The following is a 20,707-nucleotide window of genomic DNA, read 5'->3' on the forward strand; positions in this document are numbered from 1 at the left end:
AAAGAGGGCTCTCTTTTCCCTATATATTATTATACTCTTTGGAACCAACTGTTCATTTGAGAGGCGAGGAAATAATAAATATAAGGAGGAGAAAACTGTTCCAAAAAGAGGGACTGTTTTGATTATTTGTTTAAAAAAAGTTTTTTTCACCCAAAAAAAATACCACTTATTAAAAATTTGCTTAACTATAAAAAATATTGGGTGTCTTAAATAAACAGTGTTTTTTAAAGTAGAGCAAGTTTAGCTCTAATGCAATCAAGTATAAATAAACTATTTACATATTACAATACATAAACAGTTAAAAATACATGTATATAGACTATAATACTATAGAATACACTGTACTATAAATATCGTGTAACGTTACTATATCTGACGCTCTCGTGTTACGCTAAAACCTGACGCTTAGAACGGTACACACAGCGAGCCGCCCGAAAGTTCGTGTAAAAATTTCGCTTCAAAAATTATCAAACTTGCAACTTAAATAACTAAAGAAAATTAGGTTATTGTGACTAAATGTGTTAACAAATATAATTGAGCAGTTCTAATAGCTAGTCATTATTGGTTTGATTAACTATTTTGAATTGAGAGAAACAAGGTCATCATAATATAATATCGATTTCTATCCCAGGCCTACAACTACATCGATAAAATACACGCGCCGTATAAATTTAATTTGAAATTCAAATATACTAGTTAACACTTATCTATTCATATTTATATTCTCCCAAACTCGTATGATATTGTAGTTCATTGACATAACCGCTGCCAAGGCAAAAAGTTGACAATAAATTTAATGAATGCGCATAATTAATATATTGGACGCCTCATAAGCGAATCGTTGAGGTAGTGCTCTAATCTCGAAATGTCATAAAAAGCTGTTTTCTCTTGTCAGTTTGAATTGTTTTTTTTAAGTGACAATTTCTTTAGCCGCGTTGGGCATATTTGGTAGCGCAAAATCTTATGGGTTTCGGGTCACTGACATGCTCATCAGTTAAATAATTAAAAAATAAGATATTATATTGTTAGACCCTTTTTGGATGGGTGAAATCTCGTGAGTTCGCGTCATGTTTATTACTTAATGCTTATAGCAGTATACCTGTAGCTATACAGCTGACATATTGTAAAACATTTTTGATTTAGTGAAAAGTTCAATGTGTATTTGTTGAAATAGTGTTTTGTTTGATTATTATATTATTGAAAATAAGTTTTAAAAACAGATTGAATTTAATAAAATAAATTATTTTTAAACAATTATAAAAAGACTTGTCCGTAAGAGGTCTTTTAATATTTTTATGTTTTAAACTTTGTAATTAAAGGTTTTTTAGATTAAGGCCTTCTAATCTAGCCTTATTATTAAAATAATTTTAAACGTTTTTCCAAAAAATATTTGAATATTACTAATATCTAAAATTCTCATTTTAATGGTTATTTTAGTATGGATTCGATGAATTTATTGTTTTATTGTAAAAATAATATTCACTGATATTCGTTATCATTTAAATTAATGATTTTTTTTCATTCTGAAAATAAATAACAAGTCACAACAATCAGAAGTACATACAACAACACAATAAATAGATTATTTTCGCTGTAGCACTATAGAGTAAACTGGTGGAATATATAAATCATTTTAGGATGGAGTTTGAAGTTGATAGTGCACATAATTTACTACATAGTAATTGTATGCACGCGGCATTTTATCACATGTTTTGACTACACTGGTGTAGACAAGCTACGCATTATCAAAATATAGAAAGTCAGAAGACATATTATATAGAAGTGATATTATAAAAATATCAACATGAACATCATATCATCAATATAATCCACTTATAATGGTTAATATGAGTTCACTTATCTCAAGTTAAATAATCTATGAAGTAAATAAAATAAATATATTTCAATAACAATTATTCTGTTTAACATAGTAAATAATAACATTAAAAATAATCTTCCATCCATGTGTGGGTGGAGACGTATATGTGGCATGGAAATTGGTCGGGAAAATTATCGTATCTAAACTCCGGACTTTTTCAATTACTAAGTATATGAGCACACGGACGAGTAAAAATGTAAGGACTCCGTGTCACCTTACATAACAGTGAGGCACGAAAACAAGCCGGTAAACGTGTGAATACATAGCCCCACGCATACACTTACACTAATACAAGCCGATCGGCCGCCATTATGAGTTTTGCCATTCTTTGACAGATCAGTTTGCGTCGCAATAAAATATTTTAAAAATGCCGTCGTGCGATGTGAAAAAGTGTAAAAACAATAATATAAAAGTATTTGTGGATATATGATTATTTAAGGGAGAAAATATTGTGTAACTGGTATACCCCATAACCGCACACACACTAGCATAAAGGTGCTTAAATATCACGGCGCGGAGTCCTTCTTTTTTTACTAGTCCGTGTATGTGCGTTCAATTCACTGTCGTTTACACTCGTTACAATAGAGAATTTTAAATACGTTATATGTTTTTGTCAAAATCGAATTATACTTAATTTTGAGAAAAAGTAATTAAAAATTACAAACATAATTATAGTGACAAATTATTATATCATAAATTTTATGGTATTCTTTTCCTAACATTAGAATATTGTGGAAAATGAGATTAAGAGGCGTGCACTTTTGGAAATTTCAAACTTTGTGAAGTTATTCTTCTTTAGGCGCGTTATGAAACAATGATGGGAGTGAAATTTTAAGATGCGCGCGCATCACTGTAACACAAAAGTAGCAGGTTGAAGTTGGATCCTAAAATTTTCTAACGTTTGCGTCATACGCTATTTTTTGTTTTGGTTTCTTCGTCCATTATTAGGAAAGGCAAAGGATTCAAACTCGTACAGCCGTATTCGTTATTTAATAATCAATTGTCAAAGCTATCGTTGCAAGATTTATACAATGATGTTCTCTCTGCAAACGTAGAATAGCGCGAGGTATAAATCATTTTAATGTTTTTTGCTTCGTTAGGCCAAAGAAGTATAACTTCTTGCGTGCATATATACACACTGTTTTTTTATAGAAATGGAGGATGTATGGGTCTTATTTCTTTGCTACTTTCATTGCACTTCTGTGATGAGGCCGTTTAGATTTGTTGATTGAGCAATTTGTTGATTCGTTGATGTCCATGTTGCAGGAAGCTGATTGTGTGCCATTACAAGAAGGGGACAGAGATATGCAACTATAGCTACAGTAACACGATACTCGCTGTCAAGCTCAACCGTTCTGTGAGTATGTCTGCCATACTAACGATGGTAATTTTTTATACGAAATCACTTTGAATGTCAAAAACTACGCGCAAGAAATCAGCGGTCTTCTCTATTATAGGTACTATATAATTTCGATACAATCAAATAATAATTGAATTGGTGGTCCGCTCCATTCCCAATCTGTGGTATCATTAAGAAATTAATTAATGTTATAGTAAACATCTTTTGAAGTCCTCGAATGGCGACTGCGTACCGGAAGTGTTGGTAGACCACCCACAAGATGGACCGACGATCTGGTCAAGATCGATTGCCGGTATACGTTGGATGAGGGTAGCGCAGGATCCATCGTCGTGGAAATCTTTGGGGGAGGCCTTTGTCCACCAGTATACGTCTTCCGGCTGATGATGATGATGAAACGTTTTTTAACAATTATTCTTTTTTATTATTTGTTTCTTTTTTCTGGGATCAAGTTGTTAAACGCATATAAATCGCTCAATAAAAGACTAATTCGACGAATCCGAGTAGTAGGCATAACAAGTTTGTGTTTGTTCCTCGTGTTAACATTATGATTGACGCAGTTTCTAGACATACAGAATATAGTCAAAATTGGATATTGACAGTCATAATGTTTATTTCTTTCAATCTTAACGATTCCTGAGGACCTAGGTTATAATTACTATTAAAGTTAAAGTTAAATAAACTTTATTCAATTAGGCTTAAACTAAGCGCTTTTAAATAGTCACTATAAATATTTCTTTTAAATTACTAAATCTACCGTACGTTCGGAAAAAGTAGATCTCGTGAAAAGAACATACAATAAACTCAACGACCACTCTTTTCAATCAAATTGAGTATTTTACAATAGATGTAATATAAAAATCAAATAAGGTGTGTCTGTAAGGTGCTGCATCCAATATATGAATCGTGTTAGTTAAAGCGTTTTAAATATCAAATATTTGATAAAAAGTAATTAACATTAAACTGTATACATACAAATTATCGTATATTGGATGAATCAACCTCTATTATTACGGTCTATTCAAATATGAGAGCTATTCGCTCAGGTATATAGTATCAAGGTCCGTGGCTAGAGCGTAATTGTTCGGTGTTGTCTGTTGATGTCATGGATCGAAATTATTTTCATAACTGGTGAGTCGATTAAAGCTAATAAAAGTAAAACTTCGCCTTCATCTTCGTGAGCGAAACTCGATAGCAGCGCGGTAATACCGCGTCGTATTCTATCCACATAGGATAGTGAAATCCGCTTTGATCTGAACAGTAAAATTACCGCATACCCACTTGGTTTCGGTTCTCGGTAAGCCTTAATGTTCGGTTCTGTGTTTCTGTCTGAAGGGTGCCGTAGCTAGTGAAATTACTGGGAAAATGAGACTAAGAATTTGTGGCTTTTTCAAGAAAGCGGCACTGTATTGTAATGGGCAAGGCGTATCAATTACCATCAGCTGAACGTCTCGTCCCTTATTTTCATAAAATAAAATGTTATGGTTTGAAATTTCAGCGTTTGATAGTATGTCTCGAGGAGTCGCTTCATATACACAACATCCGCGATATGAAGATATTGCACACTATTCGCGACACACCGCCCAACCCTCGCGGACTGTGCGCGCTATCGCCATGCGTCGACCACTGCTACGTGGCATACCCCGGCTCCAGCGCCGTCGGAGAGGTGCAAATCTTTGACGCGGTGCACTTGGTGAGTGACAAGGAGCCAGAGATACTTCAAAACTGTACCTTTACCAACTTCTGTTGAGCACTTTTTTATGTAAAAGCAGCGCACGGGTCACCTAGACTTAAGTCCACTTAAGGGATCACTGCCGCTCACATTCTCTTGCAACACAGGGGAATCACAGGAGCGTGCCGGCGTTTCAGGAAGGTGGAGGTGGTGCCAGTGGGAGGCTTCTTTGCACCGGATGCCGGCTAGATTATGGGTACCACAGCACCTATTTCTACCGTGAAGCAGTAATGTGTAAGCATCTTATGTTTGAAGGTGACGAGCGCAGTTGTAGTGCCGCTCAGAATTTTTGGAATTTTCAATATTCTTGAGCGGCACTGCATTGTAATGGGCAGGGCGTATCAATTACCATCAACTGAACGTCCTGTTCATCTCGTCTCTTATTTTCATAAAAAAATACGCGCTTATTTGAAGGTATCCATGTCGTATTGTCCCGGAAACACCACACTATTCCACAGCTTTGTTGAAAATGGAGAAATATCCTTGAATACCGCATTGTAGAGAAACCCCACACATTCACATAGCGGGGACGATCAACAAATTTGTGGTGCGTCGTGCGACGGTGGAATACATCGGCAGGAATCAGGTGGTAGCTTTTCGGATCACTCCCGTGATACATACAATATAAGACACATAATGAAGCGACGTCTCTACGCATACCATGTGATCGAGCCGTTCACAGACCACTGGATCCTCAACAATTCGAGCAGCACTAAGACCAGAAGGTTCTCTGCTTAAATATACTGTCGAGAAAGATGACTTATAACGCATGCGTTCAGTACATCGAGGACAAGGTAATTCCGCAAAATGACTGAAAGCCATTAGATTTCGCTGTCTTTATACATTGAAACCTTAATATATTTAGTTTATTGAGTCTATCTCCCATACGAGTAGGCAGATAATGTGCCATTTGCAACTCTAACATTCATAACAGGCTTTCTCCACGCTCCTTGCTACACCACGTAATCTCTCTTTTTCTTGATAGGGAAATTCATTACATACCCGATAAATGCAGACCAGCGTCGAACTTTCCCATCAGTCCATCCTGTCTAATTGACCAAATCTGCTAAACTTTATCTTTGAAGTGATTACTTCTTATGGGAGGATAAACAACTTCGTAACGTAACGCGTTACGGCGCCAGTCTGTCTGACTTTCCTTTCTCTCGCGCATACGGCTCACGGGCTAAGGTTAAGGTAGGAAGACTCCTACTGACGCCTCTCACTTAAAAAATAATCGAAATAGGTAATATTACAATAATATTTGAAAGTATAGCGCCATCTATGAGTACATACAGTAAACAAGACCGCAGTTAAACATGTTGTATTTTTATTATTAACCTCGCCTCACTACATCTTATTAAGCTTCACTATAGTGTAAGAGTGCCTAGAATAATAAATATCACAGTTGTTGTTAATATTTTCCAGAACGCCAAGTGTGTAATAAGCGCGCACGACAGCCCGCTAGCAGCGCTCGCGTGGTCTATGTGCGGACGAAGGTTAGCGACCGCGTCCGAACGCGGCACGGTAATACGCGTATTCGCCGTTCCTGAACGGACGCGCCTCTACGAATTCAGGCGCGGCGTCAAACGGTGCGTCTCTATCGCGTGCCTATCATTCAGCGCTTGTGGCGCTTACCTCGCAGCGACGTCCAATACTGAGACGGTGCACGTGTTCCGCTTGCAAGAGAACGCAGCTGGCGCGGGCGATGAGAGCGCTGGAAGTGCAGGCGCGGCGGAGGGAGGTTGGGTTGACTGGATGTCGCAGACTTTGTCGGCGGGACTCGTGTACCTGCCGGCGCAGGTGACGGACGTCTTGAGCCAGGGACGCGCTTTCACGTCAGCGCGTCTGCCAAGAGCAGGCTACAGGGCTGTCGCTGCTGTTACTAAGTATGTTTTATATCAAATTCTTTACATTATAAACAAAAAAGGCTAACAAGACAAGATAAATAATGTAAACAAAGTTTCAGGGGTTCAAAACATTTTACAAACGGATATCTTTTAATATTGAATATTTCAAAGAGCTGCCAGGCTGTGATTCCATAATTAAAATAAAAAATTACTCACAATAACAATAAAAATCATCAAACAACTAACAGTGACAGATTAAAAATAACAAAATCTAAGTAATTAGGAAAAAAAAATTACGTATCACTTCGAACACAATCCAAACAGGAATTAACTTGTTCACAAAACGACGTACCAAATGTTTACTGCAGTACTGACTGCTTTGCACGAAACACTCCACGACAGCTGTCGTCGACCAACTGAAACCATTACTGCGTAAGAGTGAAAGAGACAGAGATAATAATCGCCCAATATTACAATGTAACGGTTCATTTGTTTACATTATTTATCTCGTCTCGCTGACATAGTATATAATATATCTCTAATGTTATGACACGTGACCTAAATTTTAGTGTACCTCGTTCGCCGCGTCTGCTCGTGGCGACGTCTGAAGGCATACTGTACGTGTACGCGCTTGATCCGACGGAGGGGGGAGAGTGTACGCTGCTCAAGACCCACCATCTATTGGAGCCTCCGCATTCGCAGCAGCTTGAAGGTATGTCGATACCAAAGTATAAACTCCATAAAACTACACATAATTTATAAAGCCATATTTGAAATTAAAAAAAAATGGAGACTAATATGCTTTTGAGGGTAGGTTAGAAAAAATCTAACTAACCATTGGTACAAAAACAAAGTTTATAAACCGTTTGTTTAATCAATATTTTTTTATTACATTATCAGACGTTTTTAAATAATTTGATTTATAGAGTACTGAATTTACGTAGAAAGATAAGAATTCTTACTTTCAGAGTTTTAAAATATTTTTTAAATGTATAACTTACACTTCATTACAATAACAGCAATTTTCATGCATGTTAATAACTGATTTACATAATCAATGTACACGAGACAAAGGTATTGATTCCACTTATAAACGAAATAATTTAATTCAGCAGACCATGTGGCAAAATAAGAAGAATAATCATTTATTTTCATTAAATTTTGTACTTTATTTCTGAATAGACACATTTATTATACTGACATTTGTAAACTTTGAATAATTTCTCCTACTAATTAGCTGTCATATGTCAAAGCGTTAGATAATTTATACATCTAGATAGAGCCGATAGAAACAGGGCAAGTTAATTACTTTAATGCGCGTGACAAGCTACGTCTTACACTTGCGATTTGTATGTATGTGTTAGTGTATTGCTCAAAATAGAGGTTAACTGTAAACCTCAATTTTTTTCGACGTTTTCACAGCTGTCACTGTGTATCTAGACGTATAAATGATTTAAAGCCAAAACACAATAATTAATTAAGGACACAGCCATCCACAATTCCGACCACTTATTATAGTAGTGATTATTCTTTTTATGAACTTAGTGGCATATCTAACTTATAAGTTTTTTATTATTTTTTAATTTTTAATCGCCTTCAGTATGTGGCTGAATGCAGATTCCTACCGCAGTCGGTTTTGAATCGAGCATTATTGCCCTACAAGTCATATTTTCTAGTTGAATTCTCTCGTTGTCGATCGAGGATTTAGTCTTTCTCCATATCGCTTTCTGACACACATTGTTCTAACTTTTTTTTCAAGTTAGCAACGCAAAGCACTTAGTTTTTTTTAATTTTGAACTCCTTTCCGTTCCAATGTTCCTTGTTCACAGCTTGTCATCGATCAGACTCAAGTCTATTTAAAAGCATAATTCATCGCATTTCATCCTTGCGGACCGCATAAACAAAAATCTATATACAGTTACATCCAAATCTTTAACTCTAGTTTGTTCTTAAAATGTTTAACACATATTGCTTTTACCAGTTTAAAAAAGATATATATTTTAGCAGCCAATAGTGTAGTTTATTCCATATCAATTGGATACAACGCCATTTAGTTCTGTTTTTTTGAAGTTTTCTCTTCTATTATGAAATTTAATATAGAGTAATAATGTAATGATAAAATCTTTTATTATTCTATCTTAAAGAAATGCAATAAAATTTAATTTTATTTCATACTCATTTTAACGTAGTTATGAGTAATTTAAGAAATAAAAGCAAAATTTTTACATATATTATATTGATATTAATTCACATTTCCCACTGGATGTGATGATATCACATCATGTTTATACATACAAGGTAATTTTAATATGTAATTTATGTATTTATTTTAATATTTCTCGTCTCGACAATTGGACGATTGACCGAACCTGACTCAGCCATTCTGTCGGCCTCTAAGAGATATATATTACTACTGACAACGAACATGTTGTACAAATTCAGATATTTCACTTTCCGCTCAATTATGATGTGGGAGGTCTAATTATTTTAACAACTGTATGGCAATGTTTTATAAATCGAACACTCATTTATTCGTAAAGATATCAATTGAAAATGGAAATATATAATTATGACAAGTATTATATTCACATATATTTCCCTAAAATACATAAAAAAGGAGATGATTATATCATAATTATTAAATCTTTATTAAGAGTATTGACGTACTATAAACAACTAGACTCACAATCGCTCACTAGATGTCGTCAAAAATTATCATTAACTGATACAGATAACATCAAAACATTCATTCAAATTTTCACCTTATTTCGTGGCAGTAATATTGAAAGTCTATTGCATACGCAAAGAGACGGACGTTTCTTTCGCACATTTGTCGGCAAATGTATGTTATTTTAGTAATTAAAATGTAATTATAAACTTCACGTAAGTTACATAATTTTGTTAATTTAAAGGGGCACTTACCTGAAATACGACACTCCGTCCTTTTAAGTTTGGATGTGCTCTTATTTGGTTCAGTTTTTCACTGAACACTTTGTCATTGCGCGGCGTTGTATTCAAAGCGCGGTCGAAACACAACTGAACGAATACTCAGCCTAATAGACGCGTAGGCAGAATTTTGCTTCAACCAATTTTTGATCGTGGTTGTGAGTCTAATTGTTTATTGTACGTCAATTAAATGAGAACAGACAACAATCAGGATATGTAGTACCTACATTGAGAGTTACACGCAGACCTGACCAATCTGTATCTGTTTGTTCTCTAAGGAGAACATGAGAATCCTTGTGTTAAGACACAAGAGTTCTCGCAGGATGTAATCGTTAAGTGTGACCAGGCAATTACTCCGAAAATATTACAGATCTCAAACAACTGTTAACGAAAGTACGTTATCTAAACAGTAAAATGACATCCAACACTTCCCTTACAGCCGCGCCTAGTATCGTAATTCTGGGTCTCGATATCTCGAGCGATTGCCAATTTCGCGGCCATCTGGAGAGCAAGGCCAAATTGGCTTCGAAGAAACTGGGCGTCATAAATAGGGTACATTCTAGCGCTTTACAAAGCGCAGGTCCGGTCACATATGGAGTATTGCTGTCATCTCTGGTCTAGCACACCCCAGTATCAGCTAGATCCATTTGACCGCGTGCAACGCAGAGCAGCTCGAATTGTCGGGGACCCGGTGCTCTATGAACGGCTGGATCGCTTTACCTTGCGTAGAGACACCGCCTTATTGTGTGTCCTCTACCGCATTTATCATGGGGAGTGTTCCGAAGAGCTGTTTCACCTTATTCCTGCCGCCGAATTCCATCTTCGCACGACACGCCATAAGTTAGCAAATCATCCCCACCATCTGGATGTGTAGCGGTCCTCCACAGTGCGGTTTTCAAGAAGCTTTCTTCCACGTACTACAAAGCTGAGGTATGAACTTCCTTGTGCGGTGTTTCCTGGACGATACGACATGGGTACCTTCAAAAATAACGCGTACACCTTCCTTTAAGGCCGACAACGCTCCTGTGATTCCTCTGGTGTTGCAAGAGAATGTGGGCGGCGGTGATCACTTAACACCAGGTGCCCCTACGCTCGTTTATCCTCCTCTTCCATAAAAAAAAATCAAAAATATTGGTATTAACTAATGCATACATTCAGTATGCGATTATTAGAAAGGTAATTATCGCACAACAAGGACTTCAAATCGAAAATCTGTGACTATTCAAAATTATTTTAACTTTGTTAGGTTAATCAAGAGTTTCCTTCAATATCAGTACTGAGCTAAAATAATATTTTAAATTAAACTAAAACATTTCTACTAATCTTGTAATATTTTGGATTAATCTTGTTTCATTTTTTAAAATTTATTGATATCATTTTACTGATTAAGTAACGTACTGTAATAGTAATAGTTGCAGAGAATCGTCTCGTCACACTTAACGATTACACCCTGTAGAGTCTGCCATTGTCGAATATTACGAGTTGGAAGACGAGATATCGTTTCGTCATGTTCATTGTCAGTAGTACACTCTGAGCGGGCTATGGTTGACGTGTTGTTCCCCGCAGTCGCAACGGGCTGCAGTTACGCCGGGGCGCTACGAGGCCGCCATCCCGACGATATGACAGGTATAACAGGACAATCAAACAACCCCCTCCACTTTCCTCAAACACCATCACAGTGTCCTGGCGATGCAACAAGTTACGGACAGACTTCGTAACTCCACACCCAGTAACCCGTCGTTCATAACCCTAACCTTTTCCGGCTTTATTTCGCTTTGTTCGGTCTTTTGTTTGCAATGATAATTGGCGATGTCAACGCCCGTGTTGGCCCGACTGACGCGGGTCGAGACTGTTTTGTTATGTTTAAGTGTTTGAGGTTTATTTAGCGACTAACTTTTAGGCTGAACATTTCCATCATTGACGGTGATTGCGAGATTGAATCTAAACTACCCTGATTACGCGAAAAAGAAGATTGCGGGTAGTTGGGAGTTTTTATCTGCGATCTACCTATACTCAACGCGCGAGTTGAATGCAGTCGGGGCCTGGCGTTAAGAGCAGGAGCATCTCCACCCGCTGCCCGCACGTCTCGCCTCGCGTTTCTGCAGTGTAGTGCTGTGACGTCCTTGTCAGTTACCGTACCTTGTTATCGCGTTAATACTGAGGTTGCGATCCTTATGACTCATCCATGTCTATCAGGCTCCGTTTAAAAAATAATAATCATTGCCAAGCAAGTGAAATGGCGAAATATGTCTTAGACAATATTATGTGTGTTGACGAGAACAATAATTTGAGATTTAATTATTATGTTAAAATGGTAAACTTGAAGCAATGTTTAAATTTATCGATACACTCATGATTATGGTCTTCAATTATAATTAGGTCACAGCACTATCGCATTCCTGAATTCTGCATTCGACTCGCGCGTAATCTGTACTTGTACCGTTAACGGCGCGGTGTACGGTTAGAGAGTGGATATGCGTGTAAATAACAGGATGAGATCATTTTCATCGGCTGGGACGAATGTAAAATAGATCTTATAATCAATAATTTTATATAAGCTTAAACACTTATAACATTAGCTATAAGGTCTACTTTACATTGACTTTAATGTCCCGGTTAGAAGTTGAAGCGAGTGAGTTTGGTGCAGGCGCGGTTGACACGCAGCCCGATGACGAGAGCCCGCAATAGGTAAGTACGCACATCGGACGCTCCACTCTCGACACTATGTGCGTGTATTTAAGACACATAATAGCGTGATGATGTGTGCCTGTTTACATAAGAGTATTTTAATAATTTAGTTGCTTACGCGTTTTTAATTTGTTTCTCAAATACCCGCACACACAACTTCATTTATTGACACTTTGATTTAGCTTTTCCCATAATATGTGGTCTCGTTCGTCTGTTTAGATCGATCGCTGTAGATCTGCCCGCCGTTGTTCATGTAAAAATCATTCAACTGTTCAAATCAAAGATGGATGTCTGTGTTTATTATAATATAAGTGTATATAATATCTTCAGGGAGGAATATTAGATATATTATGTAATTAAGTAATACTATTTTTTCCAGTGAAGTATTATTAGTCTATGTTATTTCGCTTAGTTTGTAAATGATTTAAACATAATATTGCATTGCTATAACTTCAACTATCATTTTCATATTCTGAATTAACTTTGAAAATATTTTTTTTACATGAAAATAGTTATTTTTTCTCTCTTAGAGTGCCATCTAGTGTTATGAATCCACGTTAAGGTTTTTTAACATTGATGTAAGAAAAAATTCTGCTTGTATATTTTGAATAGTATTATGGGTTTTTAACTACTAAATTATTTATTAACAATGCCAGTAATGCCAATATCAGTCATAAGTGTTAAATGCAAGAACTCTTAAGCTGGGTTGCATTATTATTATTATATTAGCTGTTATAGTTAGGGTTTAAGTCAAATTTAACGTTAACAGTAACGCTGACTCTAACATAGACTGCGGAATGTGTTGCAACATCGTATTCCTTGGCATAGTTAAAGTTAAAATGTGAAAAATCAAGTGAATACCGAATATTTATTTGAAACTGTCCGCAGGTCGCTATTTAGCTATTTATCATTATCAATAGCTTTGACCGGCGAAGATTGGACGGTTACGGTTAACAGTATCTTTTTTTTTCGCCGCTTCTTCTCTCTCAGAGCGCCATTTGCTTCCGAAGCGGTAGTAGTATCTAGTATATTAGAAATGACATCAAAGAGAATTCTAAAGGAATCAACTTTGAGAAAATAAATGCCTTTATGCCTTTTAGTTAAAGTAATGACGTCATCTAAAAATTGTCAAATGCTGCAAGAACGTTTGCTTAAGCGGGACAGCCTTACAGCCTTAGTATCTTCAACAAAGAAACTGAAAATATTATGTTTATTTATAAACTATCTATGCGTCTTTAATAGAGAAAGTCAATAAAACTTGAAAGACATATTATTCAGTCACGTGAAAGTTAATTCAGAATATCGCCAATGTCCTCTTCACTCATACCAACCATTACAACAGCATTTCACCACCAGATGGCAGTTATAATAGTCATATATTCTGAATATCTGACCAGTCTTACAATGTATTTGTGGCTTGCGGTTTTGTTTTTGATTACAAGCCAAAAGTAGTATATTTAGGTGGCAATCCTAAGTTCGTGGATAATTAATGTCTCGAGGTGTTTTGTACTTCAATCCAAAAGTTATATATTTATGTGGCAATTCTAAGTTAGTGGATAATTAATGTCTCGAGGCGTTTTGTATTTCAAGCCAAAAGTAATAAATTTATGTGGTAATTCTTAGTTACTGTATACTTTCAAGCCGTTTTATATTTCGAGCCAAAAGTAATATGTTTATGTGAAAATTTAATTCATAAATGTCTTAGGTTTTGCTTCACTGTTTTGTAGCAGTAGGACTAACTATATAAATTAATTAAAATACTAAACCACAGAAGTATAGTAAAATTAATTATTAAATTAAAATCCCTAAACTATAAATGTGAAATTTTCATAGAAAATAAATACAAAATTGAACTAGAAAAAAATTGGTCTAGCCGTTCTTAAGTTATAAATGGTGTAACTAAGACGACTTTGTTTTATATATATGGATATAGTTGTGGAAATTTGAGAAGTGAAAGTAGGATTAAAGTTCATTGTCAGACTGGTCAGTTTCATGATGAAGTGCAGGTAGTCAAATGCTTGCTATGAATATCGGCTATTTGACATCAGTTTTTATATTAAACGTACGAACATGTTTAATATTATTACAGAATTTGATGTCCTAAAGTTAGTTACTTAAGGACCTCACGTTCATTTATGTTAACATTTCTTTAGCTGTCCCGGATTGACATTTATGTTAATCACGGTTGACTGCTTTGCGTTATCATTGTCAAATAGCCTATATCGGGTGTCCTGGTGTTTGGGGATGGGTTGAAGCTAAGGCGTGGTATAAATACAAAGTGTCTAAACATAATTGTGTCGCTAGAATCAGAACGGGAGCAAGAGCTAGGAACGGCGCTGGCGGGATCACCACCCCGTGGCGCTTACGACCTTCGGGACCCAAGACACTTTCCACCAATGCGCTCCGCTGACGCCGCAACTTCTGAATAATCAACCAACCCTGTACTGCTAAATCGTGTGATAATAAAACTTGTATACTAAGGCCAACGAGACAAGATAAAGAATGTAAACAAACAGACCGTTACTGAGTTACATTATACTGAAATATATTGCCATAAATACGGACAATACAAAGATGATTATTATTGAGACAAGATTAGGGAATCCATAATTTGTATATAATTTATTCAAATAAAAATGTTTTGAAGCCCTGTAACTTTGTTTAAATTCTTTATCTCGCCTCGTTGGCCTTACAGATAATTGGAGGTAGTTTAGTATTTTCTTTGAATAACGCGAGTGTTACACATTTAAATAAAATATTTTTTTAAAGAGTTATAACGCGTGTAATTGTAATTTTTACATTAGTTGTTTGCGTAAAAGATAAATGAAAGTATAGTGTGCATAAAACGCAGTGATATAATATAAAATAGACAAAAAGAATTTGAAATTTCCAAAATACGAAAATAATTAACTACACTCAAAAATTGTAATACCACGTATGTTGATCTTGTACTGTTATCACTTTTCTTGTAGATCAATTTATTTTTATTTTCTATATGTCATGTATTATTATCAAAAGAGTACCGACGTACAATTTAATGTCACCTACAAAACATACGGGCTACTAAATAGCAACACGTGTATTTTTCGAAAAATATTATATTTAATATTATTATTCACGGTTTACTTAAATAATATCTATTTGAAAATACGGTGAGAATAAACAAAATGGTTTTCATCATACACATCACTGCTTTTTTTGAAGAGCAATAAACCTGTTTCTGAAGTGACGTTAACGATTATTAAATTTGACAGAATATATTAGATATCATATATTATATTTTTGACAGATTTTATTTTTATTCTGATGTCACGGTGGTGGATGTAATTTTGTGCTATTTGGTGTTTCCATTAACAATCTTAGAATTGTTCACATAATTCTTTGACTGTATGCTTGAGTATGATTAAATTTGAGAGAAAATACTTATAATAAACATATAATAGCGTCTGTTCTGCTTTAATTTTAATTTTCCGACTGACTTCTTCCATAAAATTTTCATGTTTTTCTTTTGACAATAATAAATGTTTTATGTAACATAACAGGCAAGTAAGTCAAATTCATGGATTCATAACAGTACATTTTTTGTATGTAAGCAGAACAGCGCCATCTAGTTTTAATGTATAGACTTTTATAACCAACATTATAGATAATAATAATAATGTATTGACAATTATATTTTAGATTTAATTACAATATACGTATTATAATGAATGAAAGTACATAAATCCCAAAAATATATGTTTATAACAAATAGTGATATTTTGAATTTAAGATTTAATTTGACGATCTGACGGGCTATTTAAAACATAGTTACTATCAAAAATAATATCTTTATTAAAATAAATAGTAGAAATATTTTTGTACTACACTTATAATATACTTACATCATAGAATTGTTTGCAAATCTAAAAGTCATTAGACCCGAATCGTTAATATTGTAATTTGTTAGTCCTCACATTTTAATATAGATAATGAGAAAAAAAACTATAAGGCACTTTGAAATTCGGGATTTTGTTTTTTAATTTGTCTGTGTTCATTAAGGTGCGATTAGTTGAAGGTTGGAAAAATGTAGGTAGATGCATTTTTTCTACCGCAGACTACCTTACATCGCTCAAAATTATAAAAAAATTCCATACATGCCGCAACATTATCATTTTCATCTTACAATAATTATACTATAAATGCATAAATTATTTTCTCTATTTTGAAGCGAAAGATTATTTATATTAAGGAATAAGAAACGGATAGCTCGACCCAAATTCAATGTGATAATTGTGCCTGTCACTGTCATCAGTGACAATTTACTGTCAAAATATTTTGACAAAGACCCCTGACAAGAGCCGTCTTAGATTAAATATACTCAGATGGAGCGCACCGAACTCAAGAGTGAAGCCACCAAAGCAAATACAAACTCGCGTCAGTACTACACTAGAGCCGCGTTGTTTACACGTCACTATTAATTAAAAATTGTAGTTTTATCATGGTAAAAAAAACCGTTTTCTCCAAAAATAAAATGGAAATGGAACATATTTTCATAAATTACTATTGTTTATTCACAAGTTTTTTTAATTATTAGTTCACTCCATCTGAGTATATTTTGTTATTCTGTGTGTATAGTATATAGTCGTACATTGTGATAGTAAGCTGCATGTACGCTGTGTGATTCTAGGTATAGAAATATTAGTATGAATGGACTTACACTGCATCTCTTAGGATAGTTACACATAGAATCTTAGTGAAATGTTGTTACGAATTTTACTGAGCTGGTCAACTCAGGTCAAAACACGTAGGCAATAAATTGACATTAATAATTATTGTTAATTAATATTTGGACTTGTTTGGCCAATATACATTAGGCAAATCTTTTACCATATTAGGTAATATGGTAAAAAATTGGCCTATACAATTATGTATATTAAATTTACGCTTTGCTTTTCAAAGCTTAAATAAAACTAGATATTATGTGGAAGCTTTCCTTAGATTTGCTTGCTAAAAAAATACAAAAAAATGTAAATAAAGTTAGCAGTCGGTTTAAAATTAACGTTATTTGTGTGCACACGGCTTTACGTCCGTTCTGTTGTATAGGAGCAACTTAGATAATAGTTTACGAGCTACTATTGATATTATTGTATAAACTATATACTTATATATTTGTTATCCATGCAGAAATTTACAATTTTTTGTTTGTTCGATTCTTTTTTAATTTATTTGGTACGACCAATGTCGCCAAATATAATTTACTTTACATAGAGTGCTTTTAGTCTATGACAGCTGTCCTACCAATATTACTTGGAAGATGGCAGACATATAGATTTCATTACAATGTTCTTCACTGTGTTTATATCTCAAACGGCTCCGCTGAAGTTTAATTAAGATGCAGAGACATAAACTGAATGTCATGTTCAGAATTTGCAAAAATATAAATAAATAAAAAAAATTACCTTTTCTGTGACATTTGACATACGTCATTTTTGCAGTTGCGTTAATATTAATAGGAGCAACTGATCTTGAGTTGAGTAATTATATTATTGATGATCTATATACATAATGTCTCAGAAAGTAATAGGTTTGAAGTTTCATAACATATAACTTTTGCTACTGGTGTCATATGTTTTATTAACGAAACTCATTATTTAAGTATTAAGATGTAAAGCCGTGACAAGTTTTGACGATTGAAAAGGTGAGGTATATTATATAATATAACTAATAGCTGTTGTTATTATTTTCCCTGTACATATCATATACATTTAAAATTGATTGAAATTTGTGTTTTCTATAAATGTAAATTAGCACAAGTTACCTTTAATCATCTCATCAAAAAGCTGGTTTATAGTTTCTACTTAAAAAATATATTATCGTCGTGTTTAACATTGTAGTCTTAGATTAAGGATAGGTTTCCGCTGCGCTCCAATTAGATACCGCAATACCTAATAATAATAGCTTTCTTTTTAAGGCTACTATTAGATGCTTGTGTGTGTGGAGTCTTGACACTTAATGGCGTCTTTAAAATTTTGTAACATACGCATCGTGTTATTTTATATTGATAAAAAAATACAAAATACTTACTGATGATATGTGATCCCAGTGTCTTTCTTATGATATTATTTTTCAAATTTTAACTGAATAACCCGGCATTTTAGTTTATTATTAGCAAAGTTTAACAGAACATGTGGCACGTAAATGTCACTCATTGTAAGAGACTGGCTCGAGTACGCCAATTTGGTCCTAGTATTGGTTGCCGCACTTTGCGACTACGCCTCCGGTATCTAGTTGGACCAATCCTTAATCTAAGATTGTAGTGTAGTTAAATAATTATTACATAATAATTGTAATTTTTGATGAGTAGGTATGTATGAAGCATTGGAATTATTAATCTTAGCGTTTGTTGTTTAGAAGTTGCGGTATTTAACTGAAATTGTCGCTTCTCCTCACGTTTGTGCTTTGTCAGTACATGTCCCGTTGCTGCTAATAATACAAAATTGTAAATATGAAAATATTTTTACAAAACAATTGTATGAGTTTTATTTTAGACCATTATTTTTTAAAGGGGAGTTCGCCTCGGGTAAGTTGTGTTTGCTCACGTACACACACGTTTTTTATATGTAGGTGATTATTTTTTAAATTGATATTATTTTCACTATCAAGCTTAATATGATACATAAATATAGTATCTATCACAAATCAGAGTTCACATTAGCAGAATTTAAGAACTTAAATTTAAACCAACAGTTGAACATAATTGATCGAAGCTCCCACCGGGTGACTCCAATTGAATTCTGTGTTAAATTGTTTCTCTGCCATTTCTGGACCGATTATAAAAATTTTTGAACTCTTAGAAAGCTTTCGAATTTTTCTAGGTTATTGTCGAGACTAAATTAAATTATTATAATTAAAAATAAACATGATTTACAAATTATTCTAAATTAGCACGCGCTATTTATATTTATTTAAAAATTGAGCCGATTGATCAAATCACAATAAGTTTCAATTTTATCTAATTTTTGTACACAGACTTCGTTTACCTCGCTCAATTATCTCAATCGATATAACATTCTTAATGTCAACTAGTGGGATACAATGTTAGAAACTATCACATATTTCTCTATATGGAAATTGAACAATTTACCACTAATTTTGTCTGTCACGGAATACTCTAAATATGATTTTAATTCGAAACAAATTTGTGACAAATGACCACAGAGTTAGTTATGAATACAGGAGTCACAAGTGTGGCATATTTCAGTCTGTTCGCAGTGATGATCCAGAAGTGGGATCAAGCGATGCTGTGTTGATACTCTGTTTAGGTGAAATGTATCTGACACCTTGGACATGAGCGTGTATCGGCATTGAATAATTATGATTAGGTACTAATAAGGGGCTATCTATAAATTACGTCACACGTTAAGAGGGGGGGATGTGACAAGGACGGAGGAGGGGTCCAAATATTGTGACATCACATTTTTCAGAATATATTTTATATCGAAGTATTACTACATTTCTTGCAAATATAATTTTTTATGTTTTGTTTATTTTCATGCCTTTGTTTGATTTAATGTCGATTTTGATTCTAAAATAATTTTAATGGAAATAATAATAATTTCGGAACACTGCTCTTTGATTTTATTATCAATTCATTCATTATTTATGACGTAATGACGTATGGATGGCCCCCAATAGAATAAAAAAACAAATTTCGAATGCAAAATTATATTTATCCAGTAATGTTCACCAGTTTGAAAGCTATAATCTGATACAAGGAAGTATAGAAAACTTCCATACTTCATAAAATAAGAGTCGGCACGATGTGAAGAGTATGGAACTTGTGGGTTCGGAGACCCCATCAGGGAATGTCTAACGGCGTCGTGAGCGTCTCTGAAGACCGCGACATTACACTGATTAACTCCCACAATGCAGTCACTTGGCATTACAGGCCGTTATTTCTGGAATACACAACAATGCATAAGTTTAGTGCGGTTAATATTTTTCACGTCACTAAAAATGAGACATTTACGTCCGTTCACAATATACTATATCTACAGATAAGAGATAAATTACTACCTTCTAATAAGACATTCTTATCGTCTTATATTGGGACGCGTGAATTGCAATTTCCATACAAACATTATATCACTGGTAAGCTATACGTCCTCCCATTGACAGGCAGCGTGTACGGATAAGGTGAGTTACCGTAAATATGTTTATTGGGACAGAAAGGTCAACGATAGTTACGATTTTTATCTCAAGTAAGAGGTAGACTG

The 20,707-nt window shown here is 34.5% G+C and overlaps 2 protein-coding genes across 6 annotated transcripts in view; one reads left to right on the plus strand and one right to left on the minus strand.

Annotated features, from left to right (window-relative positions):
* Positions 1–18,959, plus strand: part of LOC126978917 (WD repeat domain phosphoinositide-interacting protein 2) — a 43,890-nt gene extending 24,931 nt beyond the window's left edge. Inside the window, exons 3-9 of one of the 5 annotated variants that reach the window (XM_050828041.1) lie at positions 3,146–3,236; positions 4,735–4,929; positions 6,394–6,854; positions 7,385–7,527; positions 11,328–11,387; positions 12,382–12,449; positions 14,754–18,959. In XM_050828041.1, coding sequence (XP_050683998.1) covers positions 3,146–3,236; positions 4,735–4,929; positions 6,394–6,854; positions 7,385–7,527; positions 11,328–11,387; positions 12,382–12,449 — 1,018 coding nt within the window. In that variant the 3' untranslated portion in view covers positions 14,754–18,959. The remainder of the gene's footprint in view (positions 1–3,145; positions 3,237–4,734; positions 4,930–6,393; positions 6,855–7,384; positions 7,528–11,327; positions 11,388–12,381; positions 12,450–14,753) is intronic. The other 4 variants (XM_050828040.1, XM_050828044.1, XM_050828045.1 and 1 more) reach the window with 4 other exon arrangements.
* Positions 18,960–20,140: 1,181 nt separating this feature from the next.
* LOC126978999 (nuclear protein localization protein 4 homolog) overlaps positions 20,141–20,707 on the minus strand; it is a 43,334-nt gene continuing 42,767 nt past the window's right edge. Inside the window, exon 12 of the mRNA XM_050828139.1 lies at positions 20,141–20,389. Within this exon, the coding sequence (XP_050684096.1) occupies positions 20,374–20,389 (16 nt within the window). The 3' untranslated portion in view covers positions 20,141–20,373. The remainder of the gene's footprint in view (positions 20,390–20,707) is intronic.

The sequence above is a fragment of the Leptidea sinapis genome, chromosome Z (genome assembly GCF_905404315.1).
Source record: "Leptidea sinapis chromosome Z, ilLepSina1.1, whole genome shotgun sequence".
NCBI lineage: Eukaryota > Metazoa > Arthropoda > Insecta > Lepidoptera > Pieridae > Leptidea > Leptidea sinapis.